We start from the raw sequence: 22,555 nt of genomic DNA, 5'->3' as shown, positions 1-22,555 counted from the left end.
TTTCTTTACTGTTGTTGTGGTGTATAGGACTGTTGTGGTGTATAGGACACTGTTGTTACTGTTGTTGTGGTGTATAGGATTGTCTTTACTGTTGTTGTGGTGTATAGTACTGTCTTTACTGTTGATATGGTGTATAAGACTGTTGTTGTGGTGTATAGGACTGTTGTGGTGTATAGGATTGTCTTTACTGTTGTTGTGGTGTCTTTACTGTTGTTGTGGTGTATAGGACTGTCTTTACTGTTGTTGTGGTGTCTTCACTGTTGTTGTGGTGTATAGGACTGTTGTGGTGTATAGGACTGTCTTTACTGTTGTTGTGGTGTCTTTACTGTTGTTGTGGTGTCTTTACTGTTGTTGTGGTGTATAGGACTTTGTCTTTCATATCTTTATACCCTCTGAAAATTATCTCTCTAGCTCTAACTTTTGTTTCTCTCTCTCTCTCTCTCTCTCTCTCTCTCATCCCTCCCATTTATCCCCCTCTCTTTCTCTCCTCATGTTTCTCTCCCCTCTCCTCTTCATGTTCCAACACAGGCATCTTCAAGAGCACCTGCTACATCGATGTGCGCTGGTTTCCCTTTGATCTCCAGAGGTGTGACCTGAAATTTGGCTCTTGGACCTATGGGGGCTGGTCTCTGGACCTACAGATGATCGAGGCAGATATCACAGGTTACATCCCCAACGGAGAGTGGGACCTAGTGGGTAAGAGTCTGTGGCTGGCCAGTATTGGACAAGATATTGTCACCACAAAACCTGGGTTCTGATGGCAAGGTTGTTTGGAAGACTGTGCTGCCAGTCCTGTATGGGCCATATACCGGTATTCTTCTTACAGTATCTGTTTTGGATAAAAGTCTCTAAATTACAATATTACATCAAATTATTACAATAACTGTTTTGAACAAGCATGGAAGTTTGGGATAACTCACAAATATACCCAGACTATATTTTTTTAAATGTTGAGTTTAACTTTCAAACTCGATGGTCAAACTATAAAAGCTAGATCCTGTATGTATGATTGATCACATTTAAATAAAATAGGAGAATTCATTTTAAAGGCTTTTCCTCAGCAGTACAGATCTTTAGTGAAATTGGCTTCTACGGAATCCCTGGCAAATTGACTAATGTGTTTACAAGAGAGGGGTTCTAATGAAATGCTTCTACAGAATCCCTGGCAAATTGACTAATGTGTTTACAAGAGAGGGGTTCTAATGAAATGCTTCTACAGAATCCCTGGCAAATTGACTAATGTGTTTACAAGAGAGGGGTTCTAATGAAATGCCATCCCAGTGCTGAATATAGTTTTTCTTGCATGTTGGACTGCTTATTAAAAAATGGCAGACACTATTACTGTAATGGGGAACTGATGAAAACTAACATGATCATTTGATTCAGGTTCAAACTCCCAACACCTTTAACTTACAAAAGTTTCCTCATTGTGAACCACCATTAATTTGCCTGGGGTGAAAAAGACATCCATTACTGCAAATCATCACAACCCAAATTGAGTCCTCAAACTGTAATTGACTTCCTATATTGTTGTCTTCCTGGTGTATGATACAGAGGTGCCGGGGCGCAGAAACGAGCGCTTCTACGACTGTTGTAAGGAGCCTTACCCTGACGTAACCTTTACTGTGGTGATGCGTAGACGTACCCTCTACTATGGCCTCAACCTCCTCATCCCATGTGTTCTCATCTCCACCTTGGCCCTGCTTGTCTTCCTACTGCCTGCAGACTCTGGGGAGAAGATATCACTGGGTCAGCTCCGTGGGTTGGTGGGTGGATGGGATGAATGGATGGATGGATGGTTGGGTGGATTACTACTATTGGACATTAAACATAAATAGGTTATAAATAGGTTATTAAATCAACAACTGTAACTAGGGGTGTGGGGTTGTTAACCCACTGTTCCTAGGCCGTCATTGAAAATAAGAATTTGTTCTTAACTGACTTGTTAAATTAAAATAAAATTAAAACTTACATGCCAGGCAAGACACCCTATACTTCTCATAAGGTATATGTATTATTATTCTGAGTTTATAACTCAGTATTCACTCAATCCTCACTGAGGGAAACCAGCCACTGGAAAAATATTCATGAAAAGCTCCAGCAGTTGGTCATCAAGCAAATTCTTATTCACCTTTCAGAAGTCAGGCTTCAGTCTCCAGATTACTCTGATTTATCATTCAGTGCTAAGAGAATCATATTGAACATCCTATTTCCATCTCTCAGAACCTGGCTGAGTGCTGACTGTTGGCTTCGAGCTGTATAAGGCATCAAGGCATGCCGGGCGATTTATGCATGTCTACACGTCTCGTTGGAAAGATTAGGAGCCTGCAATGGAGATGGTTTCCTTAATTAACCCAGTGTTTCTCCAAAAGAGCTGTGTGTGTGTGTGTGTGTGTGTGTGTGGCAGCTGTTTGAGTGTCTAGAGGGGTGATGGGGAAAGCAGGAAATGTGTTTGATGTAGTCAGTCAAACTTCAAACGAATAAAAAAACATCTTGCTGTAATACATGATTTAATGCTGCCATGTTGTTTTTAGACTGTGTAAAGATTTATGAATCAAACTTAGTGGAAAGTGTGACCATCACAAAACACCATCTGCCTTTATGATGAAGACTTACTGTATCAACCAACCAACACCATTATCTGTCATCCTTTTTAGAAGTGATCAATGCACAACGGAATATGTATTCAGCTTCAGTTCCTACTGAGGAAACTGTCATGGCTGACTTGAACAGAGACAGGGACTGTTGATCAGGGGAAAGAGAGACATGAATATCCAGGCAGGGTCAACACTGCTGTTGTCTTTATGGTCCTTGGGGGTGCAGTGAACACACCTGCCAACATTAACTTGTGTCTCAAATGGAACCCTATTCCCTTTATAGTGCACTACTCTTGAACCCTATTCCCTTTATAGTGCACTACTATTGAACCCTATTCCCTTTATAGTGCACTACTATTGAACCCTATTCCCTTTATAGTGCACTACTATTGAACCCTATTCCCTTTATAGTGCACTACTATTGAACCCTATTCCCTTTATAGTGCACTACTATTGAACCCTATTCCCTTTATAGTGCACTACTATTGAACCCTATTCCCTTTATAGTGCACTACTATTGAACCCTATTCCCTTTATAGTGCACTACTATTGAACCCTATTCCCTTTATAGTGCACTACTATTGAACCCTATTCCCTTTATAGTGCACTACTATTGAACCCTATTCCCTTTATAGTGCACTACTATTGAACCCTATTCCCTTTATAGTGCACTACTATTGAACCCTATTTCCTTTATAGTGCACTACTATTGAACCCTATTCCCTTTATAGTGCACTACTATTGAACCCTATTCCCTTTATAGTGCACTACTATTGAACCCTATTCCCTTTATAGTGCACCACTATTGAACCCTATTTCCTTTATAGTGCACTACTATTGAACCCTATTCCCTTTATAGTGCACTACTATTGAACCCTATTTCGTTTATAGTGCACAACTTTTGAACCCTATTTCCTTTATAGTGCACTACTATTGAACCCTATTTCCTTTATAGTGCACAACTTTTGAACCCTATTTCCTTTATAGTGCACTACTATTGAACCCTATTTCCTTTATAGTGCACTACTATTGAACCCTATTTCCTTTATAGTGCACTACTATTGAACCCTATTCCCTTTATAGTGCACTACTATTGAACCCTATTCCCTTTATAGTGCACTACTATTGAACCCTATTCCCTTTATAGTGCACTACTATTGAACCCTATTTCCTTTATAGTGCACTACTATTGAACCCTATTCCCTTTATAGTGCACTACTATTGAACCCTATTCCCTTTATAGTGCACTACTATTGAACCCTATTCCCTTTATAGTGCACCACTATTGAACCCTATTTCCTTTATAGTGCACTACTATTGAACCCTATTCCCTTTATAGTGCACTACTATTGAACCCTATTTCGTTTATAGTGCACAACTTTTGAACCCTATTTCCTTTATAGTGCACTACTATTCAACCCTATTTCCTTTATAGTGCACAACTTTTGAACCCTATTTCCTTTATAGTGCACTACTATTGAACCCTATTTCCTTTATAGTGCACTACTATTGAACCCTATTTCCTTTATAGTGCACTACTATTGAACCCTATTCCCTTTATAGTGCACTACTATTGAACCCTATTCCCTTTATAGTGCACTACTATTGAACCCTATTCCCTTAATGGTGCACTACTTTTGACCAGAGCCCTATGGGTTAAAGGGTTCCATTTGGGACATCCCTGACAGTGAGTCACAGGTCAAGCCTCTACGATCAATAGCTGTCGGAAATTAAATCAGCGAGCTGTCTTCTCAGTTGAAGTCTTATTTTAGACATGCCTGGCTGATGTTTTTTCATTTAGCGAGGAGAATTGTGCTTCAATCTGAGAATGCATCGAGTGAGTCACGGCCGTTAATAATTATATTTCTACTGTCTTTAGTTTTTAAGTCTTAGTTGGTTTATTTTCTTAGTTCAGCCATGCTCAGACTCTGGGCGGATTAGATAGAGATATTTTCAACATTTCCCTTTTGTAATGTGCCAATTGATAACCTATATGCCATTCAGCAGATGCTTTCATCCAAAGCGATTTACAGTCATGCGTACATAGATTGTTTACGTACCAGTTCACTGAGATGTTCATTCCATATAGATGTATAGAGAACTCTAGTGCCCAAAAGCCTGGTTAAAAGTGGGCAGCACCATTGAGGACTTTCAACATTTTTAAGTAGTCAACTGGATGGGACTTCCTATGGGTTCAGGAAGGATCACATAATTCCATCCAGGTCATCAGGAGGGATCAGATAAATCATTATACTCCTGAGCAAACTTTTCATAACTGCAGGCGGCACAAAATTGACAACCTTGACTGTATACCTGTTGAGACAACACACTCCAGGTGGCAGTATGCACCCTCTCAGTTTATTTACCAAACGTTTATTTGCCCATGCTCTCACAGATGCCATAATGGGGCAGATAAAATGTTGCAATCTCAATACATGCTCTCACAGATGCCATAATGGGGCAGATACAATGTTGCAATCTCAATACATCTCTATGGTTCATTCTCACAGAGGTTTTGTCAATTCCTAAACTGCCACCTAGTGACTGTAATGCTGAATCAAACTTATAGGCAAACGAGACACGTGACTTGCTGTAATAAAGGTGGGGTGGCTAAAACCTACATTGTTGTTGTTCTGTATGATTGAAATGTTCACCTTCCGTGTGAATTGATTATATGCTGACATTTTCTAATTATTCGTATTGTATGAAGTCATTGACATAATTTTCTGTCAAAGTTGGGAGGAACCTTCAGTATCCATTAGGACACTGTTTCTGGTGGGAAGGGATTCTTTGTTGCACCCTGCGTGCGCATTTGTTATTCAACCGGCTTACAACAGGAGTTGCTAACATCCTTATATTGAAATTGCCATATTAAAGTTGTTTTAACTTTCATAATGTCGGATGCCTTGCTTCAATGGTGTGTGGACCAGTTGCACCACAACTTTGGCTTGGAGGCCAGTGAAGACATAGTCCAGTAAGTAGCTAACGTTAGCTAAATGTTGATTTAAAATAGTGAGCTAGCCATTGCTAGCAAGCTAGCTGTCTGTCTTTTGACAGTTGCCCCTCTCATGTTAAAGTTAATCAAATTGTCAACGACATCATTATTACTATTAGGTCTGTAAACTTGTCAATCTTTCCAGTTCATTCAGCTAGCAATATATGTAGCCATTTGCACTTGCCTGCTAGCTAGCCAGCTAGCTAGCTTTTCCAGGTGGCCATATCTTAATGTCACTTCGTCAAAATCATAGTATAAGTTACTAAGCCAAAGCATGGACTGACTGACTGACTGAGATGGACGTAAATCAAGGTTTACCAAAGTAGGCCTAGCTGTCATAGGGCAACCTTTCAACAACGAGCTCCGCTATCTAGGCTAGCTATAAAAGCGTTTCATTGACATTCTTCTCACTCTCAACAGGTATATTCTGTCCATCGACAATGCGGACGAGATAGCGGAGTATGTTGGGGACCTCCTTCAGGGCACTGATGGAAGGAAGAAGCAGTTTATAGATGAACTCCTGGACAGATGGCAGCGGTCTCAGACACTGACTCCTGACAGCACTGGCCTGTTCCCCATAAACTCTCTGTCAGGAACAGGTAGGATGCCTTCTTCCGTTGCCACATTGGCACTGACCTGTTGTCTTATTGTTTGATATGTTTATTTTTAAAGTTATATGTATTTTATAAGTAGTTTTCTTGTCAGGCTATATGGTTCCTAATGCACAATGCCAACAGTACAATGGGAGTGAGTCTGACTGTTGTAATGTCCATCCTGTCCTTGTTAAGTGACTGTCCAAACACAGTAACAAGTACATGCATGAGAGGGAAAGCTAACCAGTATATGCTTCTCTAGTTGCTCAAGACATGTCCAAGGACTCCCAGAAGAAATCCAAGCGCAAAGGCAGGAACAAGCAAGAGGTGATGGCTGTTAGCCAAGCAGAGCCTGAGCCTGAGGTGGTGAAAACTCCCATTGACCTAATGAAGGCCCAGGAGAGTGGCAGCTCCTCGTCACAGAAGAAGAAGAAGAACACATTTGTGAGCCTCTACAATAAAGAGGGCCAGGACAAGCTGGCTATCCTGCTGCCCGGGCGCCATTCCTGCGAATGTCTGGCCCAGAAGCACAACCTCATCAACAACTGCATGAGCTGCGGACGCATTGTGTGTGAGCAGGAGGGATCAGGGCCCTGCATCTTCTGCGGCAGCCTGGTGAGGAGAAAACCCGTTTTAGATCACCTGACCTCTAACTTTATGATTGTTTTATGTTTCCCCAGTAAGTTATTAGAATGCATGTTACTCATACAAATTCAATTTGGCCTCTTAGAGAAGTATGTTCCCCTGGTTTCGCATGTTCTTTTATGAATTAACCAGGTATGCACCAAAGAGGAGCAAGAGATTCTGCAACGAGACTCCAACAAAAGTCAGAAACTGCGCAAGAAACTTATGGGTGAGACAAGCCACCAGTAGTATCTATCTACATAGCATATTAGAGAGTTGTTGAAGTCGGAAGTTTACATACACCTTAGCCAATTACATTTAAACTCAGTTTTTCACAATTCCTGACATTTAATGCTAGTAAAAATTCCTTGTCTCAGGTCAGTTAGGATCACAAAGAATGTGAAATGTCCGAATAATAGAGAGAATGATTTATTTCAGCTTTTATTTCTTTCATCACATTCCCAGTGGGTCACAAGTTTATATACACTCAATTAGTATTTGGTAGCATTGCCTTTACATTGTTTAACTTGGATCAAACGTTTCAGGTAGCCTTCCACAAGCTTCCCACAATAAGTTGGGTGAATTTTGGCCCATTCCTCGTGACAGAGCTGGTGTAACTGAGTCAGGTTTGTAGGCCTCCTTGCTTGCACACGCTTTTTCAGTTCTGCCCACAAATTTTCTATAGGATTGAGGTAAGGGCTTTATGATGGCCACTCCAATACCTTGACTTTGTTGTCCTTAAGCCATTTTGACACAACTTTGGAAGTATGCTTGGAGTCTTTGTCCATTTGGAAGACCCATCTGTCTTCAACCAGGATCTCAGCGATCACTGCCTCATTGCCTGTATCCGCTACGGAGCCGCAGTCAAACGACCACCCCTCATCACTGTCAAACGCTCCCTAAAACACTTCTGTGAGCAGGCCTTTCTAATCGACCTGGCCCGGGTATCCTGGAAGGACATTGACCTCATCCCGTCATTTGAGGATGCCTGGTCATTCTTTAAAAGTAACTTCCTCACCATTTTAGATAAGCATGCTCCGTTCAAAAAATGCAGAACTAAGAACAGATATAGCCCTTGGTTCACTCCAGACCTGACTGCCCTCGACCAGTACAAAAACATCCTGTGGCGGACTGCAATAGCATCGAATAGTCCCCGCGATATGTAACTGTTCAGGGAAGTCAGGAACCAATACACGCAGTCAGCTAAGCTAAGGCCAGCTTCTTCAGGCAGAAGTTTGCATCCTGTAGCTCCAACTCCAAAAAGCTCGGGTACACTGTGAAGTCCATGGAGAACAAGAGCACCTCCTCCCAGCTGCCCACTGCACTGAGGCTAGGTAACACGGTCACCACCGATAAATCCATGATTATCGAAAACTTCAACAAGCATTTCTCAACGGCTGGCCATGCCTTCCGCCTGGCTACTCCAACCTCGGCCAACAGCTCCCCCCCCCCGCAGCTACTCGCTCAAGCCTCTCCAGGTTCTCCTTTACCCAAATCCAGATAGCAGATGTTCTGAAAGAGCTGCAAAACCTGGACCCGTACAAATCAGCTGGGCTTGACAATCTGGACCCTCTATTTCTGAAACTATCCGCCGCAATTGTCGCAACCCCTATTACCAGCCTGTTCAACCTCTCTGTCATATCGTCTGAGATCCCCAAGGATTGGAAAGCTGCCGCAGTCATCCCCCTCTTCAAAGGGGGAGACACCCTGGACCCAAACTGTTACAGACCTATATCCATCCTGCCCTGCCTATCTAAGGTCTTCGAAAGCCAAGTCAACAAACAGGTCACTGACCATCTCGAATCCCACCGTACCTTCTCCGCTGTGCAATCTCGTTTCCGAGCCGGTCACGGGTGCACCTCAGCCACGCTCAAGATACTAAACGATATCATAACCGCCATCGATAAAAGACAGTACTGTGCAGCCGTCTTCATCGACCTTGCCAAGGCTTTCGACTCTGTCAATCACCATATTCGGCAGACTCAGTAGCCTCGTTTTTTCGGATGACTGCCTTGCCTGGTTCACCAATTACTTTGCAGACAGAGTTCAGTGTGTCAAATCAGAGGGCATGCTGTCAGGTCCTCTGGCAGTCTCTATGGGGGTGCCACAGGGTTCAATCCTCGGGCTGACTCTTTTCTCTGTATATATCAATGATGTTGCTCTTGCTGCGGGCGATTCCCTGATCCACCTCTACGCAGACGGCACCATTCTATATACTTCCGGCCCGTCCTTGGACACTGTGCTATCTAACCTCCAAACGAGCTTCAATGCCATACAACACTCCTTCCGTGGCCTCCAAATGCTCTTAAACGCTAGTAAAACCAAATGCATGCTTTTCAACCGTTCGCTGCCTGCACCCGCACGCCTGACCAGCATCACCACCCTGGATGGTTCCGACCTTGAATATGTGGACATCTATAAGTACCTAGGTGTCTGGCTAGACTGCAAACTCTCCTTCCAGACTCATATCAAACATCTCCAATCGAAAATTAAATCAAGAGTCGGCTTTCTATTCCGCAACAAAGCCTCCTTCACTCACGCCGCCAAACTTACCCTAGTAAAACTGACTATCCTACCGATCCTCGACTTCGGCGATGTCATCTACAAAATTGCTTCCAACACTCTACTCAGCAAACTGGATGCAGTTTATCACAGTGCCATCCGTTTTGTCACTAAAGCACCTTATACCACCCACCACTGCGACTTGTATGCTCTAGTCGGCTGGCCCTCGCTACATATTCGTCGCCAGACCCACTGGCTCCAGGTCATCTACAAGTCCATGCTAGGTAAAGCTCCGCCTTATCTCAGTTCACTGGTCACGATGGCAACACCCATCCGTAGCACGCGCTCCAGCAGGTGTATCTTACTGATCGTCCCTAAAGCCAACACCTCATTTGGCCGCCTTTCGTTCCAGTTCTCTGCTGCTTGTGACTGGAACGAATTGCAAAAATCGCTGAAGTTGGAGACTTTTATCTCCCTCACCAACTTCAAACATCTGCTATCTGAGCAGCTAACCGAGTGCTGCAGCTGTACATAGTCTATCGGTAAACAGCCCACCCATTTTTACCTACCTCATCCCCATACTGTTTTTATTTATTTACTTTTCTGCTCTTTTGCACACCAATATCTCTATCTGTACATGACCATCTGATAATTTATCACTCCAGTGTTGTTAATCTGCAAAATTGTAATTATTCGCCTACCTCCTCATGCCTTTTGCACACAATGTATATAGACTCCCCTTTTTTTTCTACTGTGTTACTGACTTGTTAATTGTTTACTCCATGTGTAACTCTGTGTTGTCTGTTCACAGTGCTATGCTTTATCTTGGCCAGGTCGCAGTTGCAAATGAGAACTTGTTCTCAACTAGCCTACCTGGTGAAATAAAATAAATAAATAAAATTTGCGACCAAGATTTAACTTCCTGACTGATGTCTTGAGATGTTGCTTCAATATATCCACATCATTTTTCTTCCTCATGAAGCCATCTATTTTGTGAAATACACCAGTCCCTCCTGCAGCAAAGCACCCCCACAACATGATGCTACCACCCCCGTGCTTCACGGTTGGGATGGTGTTCTTCAGTTTGCAAGCCTCCCCCTTTTTCCTTCAAACATAACAATGGTCAATATGGCCAAACAGTTCTATTTTTGGTTCATCAGACCAGAGGACATTCTCGAAAAATACGATCTTTGTCCCCATGTAAAGTTGCAGACCGTAGTCTGGCTTTTTTATGGTGGTTTTGGAGCAATGGCTTCATCCTTGCTGAGCGGCCTTTCAGGTTATGTCGATATAGGACTCGTTTTACTGTGGATATAGATACTTTAGTACCTGTTTCCTCCAGCATCTTCACAAGGTCCTTTGCTGCTGTTCTGGGAGTGATTTGCACTTTTTGCACCAAAGTGCGTTCATCTCTAGGAGACAGAATGCTTCTCCTTCCTTAGCGGTATGACGGCTGCATGGTCCCATGGTGTTTATACTTGCGTACTATTGTTTGCACAGATGAACGTGGTACCTTCAGACGTTTGGAAATTGCTCCCGAGTTTGAACCAGACTTGTGGAGGTCAACAACAATTTTTCTGTGGTCTTGGCTGATTTATTTAGATTTTCCCATGATGTCAAGCAAAGAGGCGCTGAGTTTGAAGGTAGGCCTTGAAATACTTCCACAGGTACACCTCCATTTGACTCAAATGATGTCAATTAGCCTATCAGAAGCTTCTAAAGCCATGACATCATTTTCTGGAACTTTCCAAGCTGTTTAAAGGCACAGTCAACTTAGTGTATGTAAGCTTCTGACCCACTGGAATTGTGATACAGTGAATTATAAGTGAAATAATCTGCCTGTAAACAATTGTTGGAAAAATGACTTGTGTCATGCACAAAGTAGATGTCCTAACAAACTTGCCAAAACTATAGTTTGTTAACAAGAAATTTGTGGAGTGATTGAAAAACGAGTTTTATTGACTCCAACCTAAGTGTATGTAAACTTTTGACTTCAACTGTATCTACATAACATAGTAGGGAGTTGTTTGAATTCTACAGTGCCTTGCGAAAGTATTCGGCCCCCTTGAACTTTGCGACCTTTTGCCACATTTCAGGCTTCAAACATAAAGATATAAAACTGTATTTTTTTGTGAAGAATCAACAACAAGTGGGACACAATCATGAAGTGGAACGACATTTATTGGATATTTCAAACTTTTTTAACAAATCAAAAACTGAAAAATTGGGCGTGCAAAATTATTCAGCCCCCTTAAGTTAATACTTTGTAGCGCCACCTTTTGCTGCGATTACAGCTGTAAGTCGCTTGGGTTATGTCTCTATCAGTTTTGCACATCGAGAGACTGAAATGTTTTCTCATTCCTCCTTGCAAAACAGCTCGAGCGCAGTGAGGTTGGATGGAGAGCATTTGTGAACAGCAGTTTTCAGTTCTTTCCACAGATTCTCGATTGGATTCAGGTCTGGACTTTGACTTGGCCATTCTAACACCTGGATATGTTTTATTTTTGAACCATTCCATTGTAGATGTTGCTTTATGTTTTGGATCATTGTCTTGTTGGAAGACAAATCTCCGTCCCAGTCTCAGGTCTTTTGCAGACTCCATCAGGTTTTCTTCCAGAATGGTCCTGTATTTGGCTCCATCCATCTTCCCATCAATTTTAACCATCTTCCCTGTCCCTGCTGAAGAAAAGCAGGCCCAAACCATGATGCTGCCACCACCATGTTTGACAGTGGGGATGGTGTGTTGCTTTTACGCCAAACATAACGTTTTGCATTGTTGCCAAAAAGTTAAATTTTGGTTTCATCTGACCAGAGCACCTTCTTCCACATTTGGTGTGTCTCCCAGGTGGCTTGTGGCAAACTTTAACCGACACTTTTTATGGATATCTTTAAGAAATGGCTTTCTTCTTGCCAGTCTTCCATAAAGGCCAGATTTGTGCAATATACGACTGATTGTTGTCCTATGGACAGAGTCTCCCACCTCAGCTGTAGATCTCTGCAGTTCATCCAGAGTGATCATGGGCCTCTTGGCTGCATCTCTGATCAGTTTTCTCCTTGTATGAGCTGAAAGTTTAGAGGGACGGCCAGGTCTTGGTAGATTTGCAGTGGTCTGATACTCCTTCCATTTCAATATTATCGCTTGCACAGTGCTCCTTGGGATGTTTAAAGCTTGGGAAATCTTTTTGTATCCAAATCCGGCTTTAAACTTCTTCACAACAGTATCTCGGACCTGCCTGGTGTGTTCCTTGTTCTTCATGATGCTCTCTGCGCTTTTAACGGACCTCTGAGACTATCACAGTGCAGGTGCATTTATACGGAGACTTGATTACACACAGGTGGATTGTATTTATCATCATTAGTCATTTAGGTCAACATTGGATCATTCAGAGATCCTCACTGAACTTCTGGAGAGAGTTTGCTGCACTGAAAGTAAAGGGGCTGAATAATTTTGCACGCCCAATTTTTCTGTTTTTGATTTGTTAAAAAAGTTTGAAATCTCCAATAAATGTCGTTCCACTTCATGATTGTGTCCCACTTGTTGTTTATTCTTCACAAAAAAATACAGTTTTATATCTTTATGTTTTGAAGCCTGAAATGTGGCAAAAGGTCGCAAAGTTCAAGGGGGCCGAATACTTTCGCAAGGCACTGTATGTAATGTCTGTGTGCCTGTCTGTGTCTCTCAGAGGGGGCATCGGAGAGGGGCTGTCTTCCACACCAAGAGGCAAAGATGAAGGCAGGGTTAGAAAAGGCCCTTCAACATAAAGACAAACTGCTGGAATACGATAAGAACAGGTTGGGATGTAGTGTGCATGTCGTATTGATGTGATTTCACTCTCTCTGTTTTAAAGTCATTCTTTATACTTTCTTCCTGATGCATTTGGAGGCTGTGTCCTTTATATGTGGAGGCTGTGTCCTTTATATTTGGAGGCTGTGTCCTTTATATGTGGAGGCTGTGTCCTTTATATGTGGAGGCTGTGTCCTTTATATGTGGAGGCTATATGTCCTTTACATGTGGAGGCTATATGTCCTTTATATGTGGAGGCTATATGTCCTTTATATGTGGAGGCTATGTGTCCTTTATATGTGGAGGCTATGTGTCCTTTATATGTGGAGGCTATGTGTCCTTTATATGTGGAGGCTATGTGTCCTTTATATGTGGAGGCTATGTGTCCTTTATATGTGGAGGCTATGTGTCCTTTATATGTGGAGGCTATGTGTCCTTTATATGTGGAGTCTGTGTCCTTTATATGTGGAGGCTGTGTCCTTTATATGCCGATGACAGGAGTGAGATTACCTTCATATCCCCTCCCCCTGTTTACATCGACAGTACGCGACGAACGCAGGTCCTGGATGACGAGTCAGACTACTTTGCCACCGACTCCAACCAGTGGCTGTCGCCTAGCGAGCGCGAGCACCTGAGGAAGAAGGAGGAGGAGCTACGGGAGCTTCGCCACGCCTCCAGGAAGGACAGGAAGATCACGCTGGACTTCACAGGCCGACAGGTGCTTGACGAGGGAGAGAATAACAGTCATTACTACAACAAGTGAGTGAATGACTTGAAAACATCTCAATTCACACCACAGGAGGTTGGTGGCACTTTAATTGGGGAGGACAGGCTCGTGGTAATGACTGGAGAACAATAGGTGGAATGGTATCAAACACATGGTTTCTATGTGTTTCAATGCCATTCACTTCGTTCCAGCCTTTATTGGGAGCCGTCCTCCCCTCAGCAGCCTCCACTAATTCACACCCTACTTCTCATATATTTTACTACTGCAGACCGGAGCACCATGGACTTGCTGATAGGACAACATGTCAGGTAGAGCAGAAACAGACTTAGTCCCAGGCTTAGTTATGTGAGTCCTTGGGTTACATAAACAAGAGTAGGTTTTTAATACACCCTTCAGACATTCACAACACAGTGATAACCTCCATTTCTCCTGGTAATGTATCCACACTGTTACAGCTAGAGGGGTTCACATGTGTGTAGTTTGAAACAAGGCATCTAAAAAGCATCCTACTGACCACACTCCTTGGTGTTTTTAGGTTTGACGAGACGGTCAAGGCCCTCAACACAGGCACCAAGGGGAAAGCTCCCCAACGCCCTGAGGGACCAGCGGGGCGGCAGCACCTGAGAGAGCTGGTCAACCCCAACATCGTACAGGCTGCACCCAAGGTAGGACACACACACACACAGTATTTTCTCATAACGTTGTGGCGTGTCTATTTACCCTGGTAAATCCCTCTACAGCTGCTAACGTTTTGTCAACATAATTCTGTGACTCTCTACTCATTTCTTTACCATGCATCTCCAGTGGGTGGACGTGGGCAGTGGCCCTCGGAGATCTCAGGATAAAGGTGTTGTTGGCACAGAGGGAGACGGCGCTGTAGGCCCAGAACGCTCCAGACTCCGGCTGCAGGACAGAGAGCTGCAGGAGATGGCAGACGGGGGCTGGTGCCTCAGCATGCACCAACCATGGGCCTCGCTACTGGTCAAAGGAATAAAGAGGTACAGAACACTCTAATAATGGGCCTCGCTATTGGTCAAATGCATCCCTACTGGCCTTGCTATTGGTCAACAACATCCCTACTGGCCTTGCTATTGGTCAACAACATCCCTACTGGCCATGCTATTGGTCAACAACATCCCTACTGGCCATGCTGTTGGTCAACAACATCCCTACTGGCCATGCTGTTGGTCAACAACATCCCTACTGGCCATGCTGTTGGTCAACAACATCCCTACTGGCCATACTATTGGTCAACAACATCCCTACTGGCCATGCTATTGGTCAACAACATCCCTACTGGCCATGCTGTTGGTCAACAACATCCCTACTGGCCATGCTATTGGTCAAACGCATCCCTACTGGCCATGCTATTGGTCAACAACATCCCTACTGGCCATGCTATTGGTCAACAACATCCCTACTGGCCATGCTATTGGTCAAACGCATCCCTACTGGCCTTGCTATTGGTCAAACGCATCCCTACTGGCCTTGCTATTGGTCAAACGCATCCCTCCTGGCCATGCTATTGGTCAAACGCATCCCTCCTGGCCATGCTATTGGTCAAACGCATCCCTCCTGGCCATGCTATTGGTCAAACGCATCCCTCCTGGCCATGCTATTGGTCAAACGCATCCCTCCTGGCCATGCTATTGGTCAAACGCATCCCTCCTGGCCATGCTATTGGTCAAACGCGTCCCTACTGGCCATGCTATTGGTCAAACGCATCTCTCCTGGTCATGCTTTTGGTGAAACGCATCCCTACTGGTCATGCTTTTGGTCAAACGCATCCCTCCTGGCCATGCTTTTGGTCAAAAACGTCCCTACTGGCCATGCTATTGGTCAAACGCGTCCCTACTGGCCATGCTATTGGTCAAGCGCATCACTACTGGCCATGCTATTGGTCAAACGCATCCCTCCTGGCCATGCTATTGGTCAAAAATGTCCCTACTGGCCATGCTATTGGTCAAACGCATCCCTACTGGCCATGCTATTGGTAAAACGCATCCCTACTGGCCTTGCTATTGGTCAAACGCATCCCTACTGGCCATGCTATATCAGGAAGCACATAACACACACAACAATAGGCCCTGCAAAGACATTGAGTAAGAACAAAACACAACAAACAATGGACTATGTTATTGGTAAAAAGCATCACTATTGGTCTTGTTATTGGTCAAAAGGCAGCCTTTTCGACTAGCCATTACAAAGAAGTGTTACAAACTCATGTATGTAGTCCTCTGTAGCTCAGTTAGTAGAACACGGTTCTCCTCTGTAGCTCAGTTAGTAGAACACGGTCCTCTGTAGCTCAGTTAGTAGAGCACGGTCCTCTGTAGCTCAGTTAGTAGAGCACGGTCCTCTGTAGCTCAGTTAGTAGAGCACGGTCCTCTGTAGCTCAGTTAGTAGAGCATGGTCCTCTGTAGCTCAGTTAGTAGAGCACGGTATTCTGTAGCTCAGTTAGTAGAGCACGGTCCTCTGTAGCTCAGTTAGTAGAACACGGTTCTCTGTAGCTCAGTTAGTAGAGCACGGTCCTCTGTAGCTCAGTTAGTAGAGCACGGTCCTCTGTAGCTCAGTTAGTAGAGCACTGTCCTCTGTAGCTCAGTTACTAGAGCACGATCCTCTGTAGCTCAGTTAGTAGAGCACGGTCCTCTGTAGCTCAGTTAGTAGAGCACGGTCCTCTGTAGCTCAGTTAGTAGAGCACGGTCCTCTGTAGCTCAGTTAGTAGAGTACGGTCCTCTGTAGCTCAGTTAGTTGAACATGGCGATTGCAATGCCAGGACAGTGGGTTTGATTCCCGGGAACACCTGTATGTTAAAATGTATGACTGTAAGTCAGTCTGGATTAAAGCGTCTGCTAAAAGGAATATGATGTGTGTCCAGGGTGGAGGGGAGGAGCTGTTACACATCCCACCGCGGGCTCCTGTGGATAGCAGCTGCAGCCAAGAGGCCCACCCCTGAGGAGGTCACTCAGGTGGAGAACATGTTCCTTCATATCTACAAGAGAGGTACACACACACACACTGTTACACACACAATCTACCACTTTCTCTACACCCCCCCACACACACACGGTTACACACACACGGTTACACACAGACAGTCTACCACTTTCTCTACCCCCCCCCCCACACACACACACCAATCAATTAAAATATTTATTAGGATGTATGTAAACATACTGTTGACTCTCCCCGACCACCTTCCTCTCCCCAGATCTTAAGTTTCCTAAAGACTACCCCACCGGCTGCCTGCTGGGCTGTGTCAACATGACCGACTGTCTGTCTCAGGAGCAATACAAGGAGCAGGTTAGTGTGACCACGTACCTTCCTACACACACGCTTCTGTACACTGGTACGCGTACGAACATGCCCGGACACTCGGAGCACTTAGCTCTCTGTGAAGGCTATGTGATATTCTCCTGGTTAGTGTAGGAACCACAGACACTTCTAACAGACAGACAGGACATAGTTTCAGCCTGGCTGGCATGACACGCCCAACACGCCTCAAGTCTTTTCCCCTCCCTCTCAGCCAAGAAAACACTCCAAGGGATAAAAACCAAGAGTCTGGAAAAATGTATGGAATTTTAAACTGTCTGTTCCCGGAGTATTGTTTTTGACTGACGAGTTTCTCTTGTTCCAAGCGGTAGTCATCCACTTAGATTAAACTGGGATGAAATGCTTTGTTCCAAAAGAATCCTGTCATTATTGTTTAAAGCAATTCAGAAATGGATTTTCTTACAAGGTAATAGGTGTCAGGTAACAGTTCCTGTGCCCTAGAATACCAAGGTAACCTGCCTGAATGACTACAGACCCGTAGCACTCACATCTGTAGCCATGAAGTGCTTTGAAAGGCTGGTCATGGCTCACATCAACACCATTATCCCAGAAACCCTAGATCCACCCCAATTTGCATACCGCACCAACAGATCCACCATAGCTCAGTTACACAATCTCTTTTGCACTCCACACTGCCCTGTCACACCTGGACAAAAGGAACATCTATGTGAGAATGCTATTCATTGACTACGGCGAAGCATTCAACACCATAGTGCCCTCTAATCTCATCACTAAGCTAAGGACCCTGGGACTAAACACCTCCCTCTGCAACTGGATCCTAGACTTCCTGATGGGCCGCGCCCAGGTGGAAAGGGTAGGTAACAACACATCCGTCACTCTGATCCTCAACATAGGGATCCCTCAGTGGTGCGTGCTCAGCCCCTCCCATACTCCCTGTTTCACTCATGACTGCATGGCCAGGAACGACTCCAACACCATTATTACGTTTTCTGATGACACAACAGTGGTAGGCCTGATCACCAACAGCGATGAGACAGCCTATAGGGAGGAGGTCAGAGACCTGACCATGTGGTGCAAGGACAACAACCTCTCCCTCAACATGATCAAGACAAAGATGATGATTGTGGACTACAGGAAAAGGAGGACCGAGCACGCGCCCATTCTCCTCAACGGGGCTGTAGTGGAGCAGGTTGAGAGCTTCAAGTTCCTTGGTGTCCACATCAACAACAAACTAGAATGGTCCAAACACACCAAGACAGTTGTGAAGAGGGCACGATAAAGCCCATTTCCCCCTCAGGAGACTGAAAAGATATGGCATGGGTCCTCAGATCCTCAAAAGGTTTTACAGTTGCACCATCGAGAGCATCCTGATGGGTTGCATCACTGCCTGGTATGGCAACTGCTCGGTGTCCGACCGCAAGGCACTACAGAGAGTAGTGCGTACGGCCCAGTACATCACCGGGGTCAAGCTTCCTGCCATCCAGGAACTCCATACCAAGTGGTGTCAGAGGAAGGCCCTAAAAATTGTCAACGACTCCAGCCACCCTAGTCATAGACTGTCCTCTCTGCTACCGCACGGCAAGCGGTACCGGAGCGCAAAGTCTAGGTCCAAGAGGCTTCTAAACAGCCTCTGTTTGCTACCCCCCCCTATGCATAGCCACTTTAATAACCCTACCTGCATGTACATAATTACCTCAATTGCCTCGACACCTGTGCCCCCGCATATTGACACATTGATTCTGTACCGGTACCCCCTGTATATAGTCTCCACATTGACTCTGTACCGGTACCCCCTGTATATAGTCTCCACATTGACTCTGTACTGGTACCCCCTGTATATAGCCCCCACGTTGACTCTGTACCGGTACCCCCTGTATATAGCCCCCACGTTGACTCTGTACCGGTACCCCCTGTATATAGTCTCCACATTGACTCTGTACCGGTACCCCCTGTATATAGCCTCCACATTGACTCTGTACCGGTACCCCCTGTATATAGCCTCCACGTTGACTCTGTACCGGTACCCCCTGTATATAGCCTCCACGTTGACTCTACCGGTACCCCCTGTATATAGCCTCCACGTTGACTCTGTACCGGTACCCCCTGTATATAGCCTCCACGTTGACTCTGTACCGGTACCCCCTGTATATAGCCTCCACGTTGACTCTGTACCGGTACCCCCTGTATATAGCCTCCACGTTGACTCTGTACCGGTACCCCCTGTATATAGCCTCCACGTTGACTCTGTACCGGTACCCCCTGTATATAGCCTCCACGTTGACTCTGCACCGGTACCCCCTGTATATAGCCTCCACGTTGATTCTGCACCGGTACCCCCTGTATATAGCCTCCACGTTGACTATGTACCGGTACCCCCTGTATATAGTCTCCACATTGACTCTGTACCGGTACCCCCTGTATATAGCCTCCATGTTGACTATCTACCGGTACCCCCTGTATATAGCCTCCACGTTGACTATGTACCGGTACCCCCCGTATATAGCCTCCACGTTGACTCTGTACCGGTACCCCCTGTATATAGCCCCCACGTTGACTCTGTACCGGTACCCCCTGTATATAGCCCCCACGTTGACTCTGTACCGGTACCCCCTGTATATAGCCTCCACATTGACTCTGTACCGGTACCCCCTGTATATAGCCTCCACGTTGACTCTGTACCGGTACCCCCTGTATATAGCCTCCACATTGACTCTGAACTGGTACCCCCTGTATATAGCCTCCACGTTGACTCTGTACCGGTACCCCCTGCATATAGCCTCCACATTGACTCTGAACTGGTACCCCCTGTATATAGCCTCCACATTGACTCTGTACCGGTACCCCCTGTATATAGCCTCCACGTTGACTCTGTACCGGTACCCCCTGTATATAGCCTCCACATTGACTCTGAACTGGTACCCCCTGTATATAGCCTCCACGTTGACTCTGTACCGGTACCCCCTGCATATAGCCTCCACGTTGACTCTGTACCGGTACCACCTGTATATAACCTCCACATTGACTCTGTACCGGTATCCCCTGTATATAGCCTCCACGTTGACTCTGTACCGGTACCCCCTGTATATAACCTCCACATTGACTCTGTACCGTTATCCCCTGTATATAACCTCCACATTGACTCTGTACCGTTATCCCCTGTATATAACCTCCACATTGACTCTGTACCGTTATCCCCTGTATATAACCTCCACATTGACTCTGTACCGGTATCCCCTGTATATAACCTCCACATTGACTCTGTACCGGTATCCCCTGTATATAGCCTCCACATTGACTCTGTACCGGTACCCCCTGTATATAGCCTCCACGTTGACTCTGTACCGGTACCCCCTGTATATAACCTCCACGTTGACTCTGTACCGGTATCCCCTGTATATAGCCTCCACGTTGACTCTGTACCGGTACCCCCTGTATATAACCTCCACATTGACTCTGTACCGGTACCACCTGTATATAGCCTCCACATTGACTCTGTACCGGTACCCCCTGCATATAGCCTCCACATTGACTCTGTACCGGTACCCCCTGCATATAGCCTCCACATTGACTCTGTACCGGTACCCCCTGTATATAGCCTCCACATTGACTCTGTACCGGTACCCCCTGTATATAGTCTCCACATTGACTCTGTACCGGTACCCCCTGTATATAGTCTCCACATTGACTCTGTACCGGTACCCCCTGTATATAGTCTCCACATTGACTCTGTACCGGTACCCCCTGTATATAGCCTCCACATTGACTCTGTACCGGTACCCCCTGTATATAGTCTCCACATTGACTCTGTACCGGTACCCCCTGTATATAGCCTCCACATTGACTCTGTACCGGTACCCCCTGTATATAGTCTCCACATTGACTCTGTACCGGTACCCCCTGTATATAGCCTCCACATTGACTCTGTACCGGTACCCCCTGTATATAGCCTCCACATTGACTCTGTACTGGTACCCCCTGTATATAGTCTCCACATTGACTCTGTACCGGTACCCCCTGTATATAGCCTCCACATTGACTCTGTACCGGTACCCCCTGTATATAGCCTCCACATTGACTCTGTACCGGTACCCCCTGTATATAGCCTCCACATTGACTCTGTACCGGTACCCCCTGTATATAGCCTCCACATTGACTCTGTACCGGTACCCCCTGTATATAGCCTCCACATTGACTCTGTACCGGTACCCCCTGTATATAGCCTCCACATTGACTCTGTACCGGTACCCCCTGTATATAGCCTCCACATTGACTCTGTACCGGTACCCCCTGTTTATAGCCTCCACATTGACTCTGTACCGGTACCCCCTGTATATAGCCTCCACATTGACTCTGTACCGGTACCCCCTGTATATAGCCTCCACATTGACTCTGTACCGGTACCCCCTGTATATAGCCTCCACATTGACTCTGTACCGGTACCCCCTGTATATAGCCTCCACATTGACTCTGTACCGGTACCCCCTGTATATAGCCTCCACGTTGACTCTGTACCGGTACCCCCTGTATATAGCCTCCACGTTGACTCTGAACTGGTACCCCCTGTATATAGCCTCCACGTTGACTCTGTACCGGTACCCCCTGCATATAGCCTCCACATTGACTCTGAACTGGTACCCCCTGTATATAGCCTCCACATTGACTCTGTACCGGTACCCCCTGTATATAGCCTCCACGTTGACTCTGTACCGGTACCCCCTGTATATAGCCTCCACATTGACTCTGAACTGGTACCCCCTGTATATAGCCTCCACGTTGACTCTGTACCGGTACCCCCTGCATATAGCCTCCACGTTGACTCTGTACCGGTACCACCTGTATATAACCTCCACATTGACTCTGTACCGGTATCCCCTGTATATAGCCTCCACGTTGACTCTGTACCGGTACCCCCTGTATATAACCTCCACATTGACTCTGTACCGTTATCCCCTGTATATAACCTCCACATTGACTCTGTACCGTTATCCCCTGTATATAACCTCCACATTGACTCTGTACCGTTATCCCCTGTATATAACCTCCACATTGACTCTGTACCGGTATCCCCTGTATATAACCTCCACATTGACTCTGTACCGGTATCCCCTGTATATAGCCTCCACATTGACTCTGTACCGGTACCCCCTGTATATAGCCTCCACGTTGACTCTGTACCGGTACCCCCTGTATATAACCTCCACATTGACTCTGTACCGGTATCCCCTGTATATAGCCTCCACGTTGACTCTGTACCGGTACCCCCTGTATATAACCTCCACATTGACTCTGTACCGGTACCACCTGTATATAGCCTCCACATTGACTCTGTACCGGTACCCCCTGCATATAGCCTCCACATTGACTCTGTACCGGTACCCCCTGCATATAGCCTCCACATTGACTCTGTACCGGTACCCCCTGTATATAGCCTCCACATTGACT

The 22,555-nt window shown here is 45.5% G+C and overlaps 2 protein-coding genes across 3 annotated transcripts in view; both read left to right on the top strand.

Moving 5' to 3' along the window:
* Positions 1-2,509, top strand: part of LOC110506200 (neuronal acetylcholine receptor subunit alpha-7) — a 30,961-nt gene extending 28,452 nt beyond the window's left edge. Inside the window, exons 6-7 of the mRNA XM_090223051.1 lie at positions 529-696; positions 1,555-2,509. Of these exons, the coding sequence (XP_090079177.1) occupies positions 529-696; positions 1,555-1,838 (452 nt within the window). The 3' untranslated portion in view covers positions 1,839-2,509. The remainder of the gene's footprint in view (positions 1-528; positions 697-1,554) is intronic.
* A 2,663-nt stretch (positions 2,510-5,172) lies between these two features.
* Positions 5,173-22,555, top strand: part of trip4 (thyroid hormone receptor interactor 4) — an 82,623-nt gene continuing 65,240 nt past the window's right edge. Inside the window, exons 1-10 of one of the 2 annotated variants that reach the window (XM_090223049.1) lie at positions 5,173-5,571; positions 6,013-6,191; positions 6,448-6,800; positions 6,963-7,038; positions 12,995-13,103; positions 13,639-13,854; positions 14,358-14,487; positions 14,627-14,820; positions 16,698-16,822; positions 17,031-17,122. In XM_090223049.1, the coding sequence (XP_090079175.1) occupies positions 5,492-5,571; positions 6,013-6,191; positions 6,448-6,800; positions 6,963-7,038; positions 12,995-13,103; positions 13,639-13,854; positions 14,358-14,487; positions 14,627-14,820; positions 16,698-16,822; positions 17,031-17,122 (1,554 nt within the window). In that variant the 5' untranslated portion in view covers positions 5,173-5,491. The remainder of the gene's footprint in view (positions 5,572-6,012; positions 6,192-6,447; positions 6,801-6,962; positions 7,039-12,994; positions 13,104-13,638; positions 13,855-14,357; positions 14,488-14,626; positions 14,821-16,697; positions 16,823-17,030; positions 17,123-22,555) is intronic. The other variant, XM_090223050.1, reaches the window with a different exon arrangement.

Source organism: Oncorhynchus mykiss, chromosome 26 (genome assembly GCF_057628025.1).
Source record: "Oncorhynchus mykiss isolate SJ-2025 chromosome 26, ASM5762802v1, whole genome shotgun sequence".
NCBI lineage: Eukaryota > Metazoa > Chordata > Actinopteri > Salmoniformes > Salmonidae > Oncorhynchus > Oncorhynchus mykiss.
Note: the sequence above shows the minus strand (reverse complement) of the source record. Positions and strands in the feature narration are given on the sequence as shown.